Here is a 10,096-nt window from a genome sequence, read left to right on the forward strand (position 1 = left end):
GCAAAAATCCCCGGCACCCAGCCGCTGCTCCATCGTAATCCCTCGGGGGGGGGGGGGGAGAACGCAGTGCGCCGGACCCAGAGGACGAAATAGGTGGTGTCGGCAGTGGTGGAGCTGGGGTAGACGTCGGTAGACCACTCCTCTCCCATCGTTCCATCCTCTCCATCATCTGGTCCATCGCGATACCGATCCGATGGAGGACAGCTGTATGGTGAAGGACGCGCTCCTCCATAGTGGGGAGAGGGGTGGTCGCTGCTCCTGCTGACTCCATTTCTGAGGGTGCGGGGCTTCTGTTACGGTCAACTAGGTGTGGTGGGTGGAATCAGGCGCAGAGAGCAAGGTTCAGTCGTTTCTTCCAATTTATTCCCCAGCACAACAAAACAGTCACGCCAACACACATATGTTGCCAGTCCAAAACAGGACAAACTAGTCCGGAGAATAAATACACGAAAATAAATCACACCATCAAACCCAGAGTAACATTGACAAGCCCGCACAAATACCCAGCGGGCCTAGTGCCCTTAAATACCCTACAAACAAAACCTAATACTAAACAGGTGTACCCAATTACCCAATAACCAAAACAAACGGAAAGGGAATCGATGGCAGCTAATAGGCCGGCGACGACGACCGCCGAGCACCGCCCGAACAGGAAGAGGCACCATCTTCGGCGAGGTTCGTGACAGATATCCTTGCCTGTGAAGCCCTTTTTGTACAAAGCAATGATGACGGCACGTGTTTCCTTGCAGTTAACCATGGTTGACAGAGGAAGAACAATGATTCCAAGCACCACCCTCCTTTTGGAGCTTCCAGTCTGTTATTCAAACTCAATCAGCATGACAGAGTGATCTCCTGCCTTGTCCTTGTTAACACTCACACCTGTGTTAACTAGAAAATCACTGACATGATGTCTGCTCGTCCTTATGTGGCAGGGCTGAAATGCAGTGGAAATGTTTTTTTTGTTCCAGGGTCATTAACAATATACAGGGTCTGTTCCAGGGTCAGTAGTTATATTCAGGGTCTGTTCCAGGGTCAATAGCTATATTCAGGGTCTGTTCCAGGGTCAGTAGCTATATAGAGGGTCAGTTCCAGGGTCAGTAGCTATATAGAGGGTCAGTTCCAGTGTCAGTAAGCTATATACAGGGTCAGTTCCAGGGTCAGTAGCTATATACAGGGTCAGTTGTTATATACAGGGTCAGTTCCAGGGTCAGTAACTATATACAGGGTCAGTTCCAGGGTCAGTAAGCTATATACAGGGTCAGTTCCAATACCATATTTACAATGTGCAGGGATACTGGAGTGATGGAGGTCTATACTGTCTGTATCGGGGTAAGGTGACAGGGATACTGGAGTGATGGAGGTCTATACTGTCTGTATCGGGGTAAGGTGACAGGGATACTGGAGTGATGGAGGTCGATACTGTCTGTATCGGGGTAAGGTGACAGGGATACTGGAGTGATGGAGGTCTATACTGTCTGTATCGGGGTAAGGTGACAGGGATACTGGCGTGATGGAGGTCTATACTGTCTGTATCGGGGTAAGGTGACAGGGATACTGGAGTGATGGAGGTCTATACTGTCTGTATCGGCGTAAGGTGACAGGGATACTGGAGTGATGGAGGTCAATATTGTCTGTATCGGGGTATGGTGACAGGGATACTGGAGTGATGGAGGTCGATACTGTCTGTATCGGGGTATGGTGACAGGGATACTGGAGTGATGGAGGTCGATACTGTCTGTATCGAGGTAAGGTGACAGGGATACTGGAGTGATGGAACGCGATACTGTCTGTATCGGGGTAAGGTGACGAGGCATCAGGATATACGGCACCTTATATTGTATTATATCCTTATAACGTATTCAGACCCCTTCACTTTTTCCACATTTTGTTACGTTACAGCCTTATTCTAAAATTGATTAGACGTGACGCTTGGCATTCAGACCAAAGAGTTCAATCTTGGTTTCATCAGACCAGAGAATCTTGTTTCTCATGGTCTGAGAGTCTTTAAGTGCCTTTTGGCAAACTCCCAAGCAGGCTGCCATGTGCCTTTTACTGAGGTGTGCCTTCCGTCTGGCCACTCTACCATAAAAACCTGATTGGTGGAGTGCTGCAGAGATGGTTGTCCTTCTGGAAGGTTCTCCCATCTCCACAGAGGAGATGGGAGCTCTGTCAGAGTGACCATCACGTTCTTGGTCACCTTTTCAAAAAAATCCATTTTAGAACGAGGCTGTGAAGAAACAAAATGTGGGAAAAGTCAGAGTGAGTTCTTTCCGAAGTCACTGTACGTGTTTGTGTGTTTGAGTGTGAGTGTCTATGTCAGTGAGAGAGAGAGAGATACGTTGAGATAATTCATCTATGATGCATCTCACAATTTCCTCAGATATCTTTCCTGTTAATTGTTTTTTTACACTCAGGCTTTCCACCAATTAATTATATCACCCTATTTTGATAATAGGCTATTGATTTTCTGGTGTTACTGGTGATAACATCAGTTGATCCCCTTGTGCTCCACTTGTGGACCAAATCCAGCCATGAAAAAAAATATTTTATGGCCTGATCCCAGATCTGTCATGGATGTGCTTTAGAAGGACAGTACAGATTAGGGTTGTCACGATACCACGATACTCCATGTTTCATATCCAAATAGAAAACACAAAGCAGACAGAACTCCATGGCTCTTTAAAAACCTGCTGTATATAAAATATTGTGTGATACAAAGTAAAAAGTGATGGCTAGTTATATCTGGGATCTCGTGGTCAAGTTCAGATTTATTGTCCTGGGAGGACGGGTTAGAGAGAGAGGGTTAGGGGAGGGAGGGAAGGTTAGAGAGAGAGAGGGTTAGGGGAGGGAGGGAAGGAAGAGAGGGAAGAGAGAGAGGGTTAGGGGGAGGGAGGGGAGAGAGGGAAGAGAGAGAGGGTTGGGGGGGAGGGAAGAGAGGGAAGAGAGGGAGGGAAGAGAGAGGGTTAGCGGGAGGAAAGAGAGGGAAGAGAGAAAAGTGGGAGAGGGTTAGGGGGATGTAGGGAGGGAAGGAAGTGAGGGAAGAGAGGAAAGAGAGAGGGGGGGAGGGAAGAGAGGTGGGGAAGAGAGAGAGGGTTAGGGGGGAGGGAGAGTAAAGAGGGAGGGAAGAGAGAGAGGGTTAGCGGGAGGAAAGAGATGGAAGAGAGAAAAGAGTGAGAGGGTTAGGGGGAGGGAGAGAAGGAAGGAAGTGAGGGAAGAGAGGAAAGAGAGAGGGGGGGGGGAGGGACGGATGGGAAGAGAGAGAGGGTTAGGGGGAGGGAGAGGAGAGATGGAAGAGAGAGAGGGTTAGGGGAGGGAGGGGAGGGAGGGAGGGTTAGGGGAAGAGAGGGAGGGTTAGGGGAAGAGAGGGAAGAAAGAGAGGGTTAGGGGAAGAGAGGGAAGAAAGAGAGGGTTAGGGGACGAGAGGGAAGAAAGAGAGGGTTAGGGGACGAGAGGGAAGAGATGGAAGAGAGAGAGGGTTAGGGGAAGAGAGGGAAGAAAGCGAGGGTTAGGGGGAGGAAGGGAAGAAAGCGAGGGTTAGGGGGATGGAGGGAAGAGTTGTGGGTGGTCAGAGGAGAGAGAGGGATGGGAGAGGAGCGAGAGAGAGGATATTCAGCATTCATCTGGTGTTTTGTGTTCATGAACTGCTTGCCTCTTTTCATCAGCAGGGAATCCATCAGATACATTTTCCCCCGGTTACCGTTACCGCTAGTCACGTCCGAGGGATTTTTTTATCCAAAGTACTGTATGATTCATCTGTGTGTGTGTGCGGACTTTTCTAACTTTGTGTGATCTAGATGCAGAGGAGTGGCGGAAGCTACTGTGTGTTTGTGTGTGTGTGTGTGTGTGTGTGTGTCAGTGTGTGTGTGTGTGTGTTTAACTCTTGTTTTAACTCTTTGTAGAGCTGGATGCAGAGGAGTGGTGGAAGCTGCTGTGTGTGGAGTGTCTAGGAAGTTGTCTGAACGACATCAGCCTGGGAGAACCAGACCTGTTAGCAACGGGGGTGCAACGGGAGCAGAACGGTGAGTCCCCAATTAGAACACTGGCTAATGTCAATCCTTCCCCGAACTGGTTAGCAGTTTACTTTACTGGCCTTGACGTGTTAGTGCAACTGAGTCCTTAGAGGTTCGTGAGAAGGGAATGGTGAGTCCACTATTAGCCCCTGCCAATAGAAGCCATTTCAGGTCCATCTCTATAAATTCCCCCCCCCCCCGCAATAGAGGTGTGTGTGTGTGTGTGTGTATGTATTTATGTGTGTATCTATTTATGTGTGTATGTATTTATTTATGTGTGTGTGTGTGTGTGTGTGTGTGTGTGTGTGTGTGTGTGTGTGTGTGTGTGTGTGTGTGTGTGTGTGTGTGTGTGTACATGTGTCTTCCTGGCCTAATGAGAGGTGCTGTGCATCACTGCCTCTCCTCATAATGAAGCTTGTCACAGAGATGGATGAGATTATAGAGGCTGGGGCTGAGGCCTTGTGAAATCACTGTGCTTCCCACACATTTCCCCCATCCAGGAAATAGAAACGGAGAAAATGGAGAAAAGAGAGAAATACATAAAGAAGAGGAAGGTATAGCTGTTTTGTTATACCTAGACTAGCTGTGGAAATGATTGCAATGTGTGTGTGTAATTTGTAGACTTTGGAAATCGAATAATAAAAAAAAAACTGTTCTGAATGGTAAAAAGGGAGTGTAACTGAATGGTTTAGAGGGAGTGTAACTGAATGGTAAAGAGGGAGTGCAACTGAACGGTTTAGAGGGAGTGTAACTGAATGGTAAAGAGGGAGTGTAACTGAATGGTAAAGAGGGAGTGTAACTGAATGGTAAAGAGGCAGTGTAACTGAATGGTAAAGAGGGAGTGTAACTGAATGGTAAAGAGGGAGTGTAACTGAATGGTAAAGAGGCAGTGTAACTGAATGGTAAAGAGGGAGTGTAACTGAATGGTAAAGAGGGAGTGTAACTGAATGGTAAAGAGGCAGTGTAACTGAATGGTAAAGAGGCAGTGTAACTGAATGGTAAAGAGGGAGTGTAACTGAATGGTAAAGAGGGAGTGTAACTGAATGGTTTAGAGGGAGTGTAACTGAACGGTAAAGATGCAGTGTAACTGAATGGTAAAGAGGGAGTGTAACTGAATGGTTTAGAGGGAGTGTAACTGAATGGTAAAGAGGGAGTGTAACTGAATGGTTTAGAGGGAGTGTAACTGAATGGTAAAGAGGGAGTGTAACTGAATGGTTTAGAGGGAGTGTAACTGAACGGTAAAGAGGGAGTGTAACTGAACGGTTTAGAGGGAGTGTAACTGAACGGTTTAGAGGGAGTGTAACTGAATGGCAAAGAGGGAGTGCAACTGAACGGTTTAGAGGGAGTGTAACTGAACAGTTTAGAGGGAGTGTAACTGAATGGTAAAGAGGGAGTGTAACTGAATGGTAAAGAGGGAGTGTAACTGAACGGTAAAGAGGGAGTGTAACTGAATGGTTTAGAGGGAGTGTAACTGAACGGTAAAGAGGGAGTGTAACTGAATGGTAAAAAGGAAGTGTAACTGAATGGTAAAGAGGGAGTGTAACTGAACGGTAAAGAGGGAGTGTAACTGAACGGTAAAGAGGGAGTGTAACTGAACGGTAAAGAGGGAGTGTAACTGAATGGTTTAGAGGGAGTGTAACTGAATGGTTTAGAGGGAGTGTAACTGAATGGTTTAGAGGGAGTGTAACTGAACGGTAAAGAGGGAGTGTAACTGAACAGTAAAGAGGGAGTGTAACTGAATGGTAAAAAGGGAGTGTAACTGAATGGTTTAGAGGGAGTGTAACTGAACGGTAAAGAGGGAGTGTAACTGAATGGTAAAAAGGGAGTGTAACTGAATGGTTTAGAGGGAGTGTAACTGAACGGTAAAGAGGGAGTGTAACTGAACGGTAAAGAGGGAGTGTAACTGAATGGTTTAGAGGGAGTGTAACTGAATGGTAAAGAGGGAGTGTAACTGAATGGTTTAGAGGGAGTGTAACTGAACGGTAAAGAGGGAGTGTAACTGAATGGTAAAAAGGGAGTGTAACTGAATGATTTAGAGGGAGTGTAACTGAACGGTAAAGAGGAAGTGTAACTGAACGGTAAAGAGGGAGTGTAACTGAATGGTTTAGAGGGAGTGTAACTGAATGGTAAAGAGGGAGTGTAACTGAATGGTTTAGAGGGAGTGTAACTGAACGGTAAAGAGGGAGTGTAACTGAACGGTAAAGAGGGAGTGTAACTGAACGGTAAAGAGGGAGTGTAACTGAATGGTTTAGAGGGAGTGTAACTGAATGGTTTAGAGGGAGTGTAACTGAACAGTAAAGAGGGAGTGTAACTGAACGGTTTAGAGGGGGTGTAACTGAACCGTTTAGAGGGAGTGTAACTGAACGGTAAAGAGGGAGTGTAACTGAACAGTTTAGAGGGAGTGTAACTGAACGGTTTAGAGGGAGTGTAACTGAACAGTTTAGAGGGAGGGTAACTAAACGGTAAAGAGGGAGTGTAACTGAACGGTTTAGAGGGAGTGTAACTGAACGGTTTAGAGGGAGTGTAACTGAATGGTTTAGAGGGAGTGTAACTGAACGGTAAAGAGGGAGTGTAACTGAACGGTAAAGAGGGAGTGTAACTGAACGGTAAAGAGGGAGTGTAACTGAATGGTTTAGAGGGAGTGTAACTGAATGGTAAAGAGGGAGTGTAACTGAATGGTTTAGAGGGAGTGTAACTGAACGGTAAAGAGGGAGTGTAACTGAACGGTAAAGAGGGAGTGTAACTGAACGGTAAAGAGGGAGTGTAACTGAATGGTTTAGAGGGAGTGTAACTGAATGGCTTAGAGGGAGTGTAACTGAACAGTAAAGAGGGAGTGTAACTGAACGGTTTAGAGGGGGTGTAACTGAACAGTTTAGAGGGAGTGTAACTGAACGGTTTAGAGGGAGTGTAACTGAACAGTTTAGAGGGAGGGTAACTAAACGGTAAAGAGAGACTGTAACTGAACGGTTTAGAGGGAGTGTAACTGAACAGTAAAGAGGGAGTGTAACTGAACGGTTTAGAGGGAGTGTAACTGAACGGTTTAGAGGGAGTGTAACTGAACGGTTTAGAGGGAGTGTAACTGAACAGGTTAGAGGGAGTGTAACTAAATGGTAAAGAGGGAGTGTAACTGAACGGTAAAGATGGAGTGTAACTGAACGGTAAAGAGGGAGTGTAACTGAACGGTAAAGAGGGAGTGTAACTGAACGATAAAGATGGAGTGTAACTGAAGAGTAAAGAGGGAGTGTAACTGAACGGTTTGGAGGGAGTGTAACTGAACAGTAAAGAGGGAGTGTAACTGAACGGTAAAGAGTGAGTGTAACTGAACGGTAAAGAGGGAGTGTAACTGGAAGGTTTAGAGGGAGTGTAACTGAACGGTTAAGAGGGAGTGTAACTGAACGGTTTAGAGGGAGTGTAACTGAACAGTAAAGAGGGAGTGTAACTGAACAGTTTGGAGTGAGTGTAACTGAACAGTAAACAAGGAGTGTAACTGAATGGTTTAGAGGGAGTGTAACTGAACGGTAAAGAGGGAGTGTAACTGAATGGTTTAGAGGGAGTGTAACTGAACGGTAAAGAGGGAGTGTAACTGAACGGTAAAGAGGGAGTGTAAGTGAACGGTAATGAGGGAGTGTAACTTAACGGTTTAGAGGGAGTGTAACTGAATGGTTTAGAGGGAGTGTAACTGAACGGTAAAGAGGGAGTGTAACTGATCGGTAAAGAGGGAGTGTAACTGAACGATTTAGAGGGAGTGTAACTGAACAGTAAAGAGGGAGTGTAACTGAACAGTAAAAAGCAGTGTAACTGAACGGTAAAGAGGGAGTGTAACTGAACGGTTTAGAGGGAGTGTAACTGAACGGTAAAGAGGGAGTGTAACTGAACAGTAAAGAGTGAGTGTAACTGAACAGTAGAGGGAGTGTAACTGAATGGTAAAGAGGGAGTGTAACTGAACGGTAAAGAGGGAGTGTAACTGGACGGTTTAGAGGGAGTGTAACTGAACGGTAAAGAGGGAGTGTAACTCAACGGTTTAGAGGGAGTGTAACTGAGCGGTAAATAGGGAGTGTAACTGAACGGTAAGAAAAGGGAGTGTAACTGAACGATTTAGAGGGAGTGTAACTGAACGGTTTAGAGGGAGTGTAACTGAACGGTTTAGAGGGAGTGTAACTGAACAGTAAAGAGGGAGTGTAACTGAACAGTAAAGAGGGAGTGTACCTGAACAGTAAAGAGGGAGTGTAACTGAACGGTAAAGAGGGAGTGTAACTGAACAGTAAAGAGGGAGTTTAACTGAACAGTAAAGAGGGAGTGTAACTGAACAGTAAAGAGGGAGTGTAACTGAACGGTAAAGAGGGAGTGTAACTGAACGGTTTAGAGGGAGTGTAACTGAACCGTAAAGAGGGAGTGTAACTGAACAGTAAAGAGGGAGTGTAACTTAACAGTAAAGAGGGAGTGTAACTGAACAGTAAAGAGGGAGTGTAACTGAACGGTAAAGAGGGAGTGTAACTGAACGGTAAAGAGGGAGTGTAACTGAACGGTAAAGAGGAAGTGTAACTGAACGGTAAAAAGGGAGTGTAACTTAACGGTAAAGAGGGAGTGTAACTGAACGGTTTAGAGGGAGTGTAACTGAACGGTGAAGAGGGAGTGTAACTGAACGGTTTAGAGGGAGTGTAACTGAACGGTTTAGAGGGAGTGTAACTGAACGGTAAAGAGGGAGTGTAACTGAATGGTAAAGAGGTAGTGTAACTGAACAGTAAAGAGGGAGTGTAACTGAACGGTTTAGAGGGAGTGTAACTGAACAGTTTAGAGGGAGTGTAACTGAACGGTTTCGAGGCAGTGTAACTGAACGGTTTAGAGGGAGTGTAACTGAACAGTTTAGAGGGAGTGTAACTGAACGGTAAAGAGGGAGTGTAACTGAATTGTTTAGAGGGAGTGTAACTGAACGGTAAAGATGGAGTGTAACTGAGCGATTTAGAGGGAGTGTAACTGAACGGTAAAGAGGGAGTGTAACTGAATGGTAAAAGAGGGAGTATAACTGAACGATAAAGAGGGAGTGTAACTGAACGGTTTAGAGGGAGTGTAACTGAACGGTTTAGAGGGATTGTAACTGAAAGTTAAAGAGGGAGTGTAACTGAACGGTAAAGAGGGAGTGTAACTGAAAATAATCTGGGCCAAGGTTTCATTTTGATTCCACTAACATCGTCTTACTGCTCTCATAACTTTGTGCTCTGCCCTCGTTTCTTGTTTATTTATACGAATCCGTCTTTTAATGTGAGGAATCTGAACAGCCCATCTAGTTCAATGAACAGTACTAACCTTTATCTTCCCTCTCGCAGCTTCGATGTAAAAGGACAGGGAAATATTGAATTACAGTACATTCGGAAAAGTATTCCAACCACTTGACTTTTTCCACATGTTGTTACCTTACAACCTTATTCTAAAATGAATTTAAAAAAAACATCCTCATCAATCGACACACAATACCCCATAATGACATCACAATACCCCATAATGACATCACAATACCCCATAATGACATCACAATACCCCATAATGACATCACAATACCCCGCAATGACAAAGCAAAAGATGAAATATCTCATTTACATAAGTATTCAGAACGGTTGATATGAGACTCTTGAGCTCAGGTGAATCAGGTGAAAATTGAGCTCAGGTGCATCCTGTTACCATTGATCAGCCTTGAGATGTTTCTACAACTTGATTGGAGACCACCTGTGGTAAATTCAATTGATTGGACATGATTTGGAAAGGCACACACCTGTCTATAAGGCCCACAGTTGACAGTGCATGTCAGAGCAAAAACCAAGCCATGAGGTCAAAGGAATTGTCCATAGAGCTCTGAGACAGGATTGTGTCAAGGCACAGATATGGTGAAGGGTATCAAAAACATTTCTGCAGCATTGAATGCCCCCAAGAACACAGTGTCCTCCATTAATGGAAGAGGTTTGGAACCACCAAGATTCTTCCTAGAGCTGGCCGCCCGGCCAAACTGAGCAATCGGGGGAGAAGGGCCTTGGTCAGGGAGGTGACCAATAACCCGATGGTCACTCTGACAGAGCTCTAGATTTTCTCTGTGG

The 10,096-nt window shown here is 45.5% G+C and overlaps 1 protein-coding gene across 1 annotated transcript in view; it reads left to right on the plus strand.

Annotated features, from left to right (window-relative positions):
- The window catches only part of LOC110490900 (docking protein 6-like), a 132,830-nt gene that overhangs the window by 86,454 nt on the left and 36,280 nt on the right, over positions 1 to 10,096 (plus strand). The window contains exon 4 of the mRNA XM_036945723.1: positions 3,900 to 4,019. Coding sequence (XP_036801618.1) covers positions 3,900 to 4,019 — 120 coding nt within the window. The remainder of the gene's footprint in view (positions 1 to 3,899; positions 4,020 to 10,096) is intronic.

This window comes from Oncorhynchus mykiss, chromosome 15, assembly GCF_013265735.2.
Source record: "Oncorhynchus mykiss isolate Arlee chromosome 15, USDA_OmykA_1.1, whole genome shotgun sequence".
Lineage (NCBI taxonomy): Eukaryota > Metazoa > Chordata > Actinopteri > Salmoniformes > Salmonidae > Oncorhynchus > Oncorhynchus mykiss.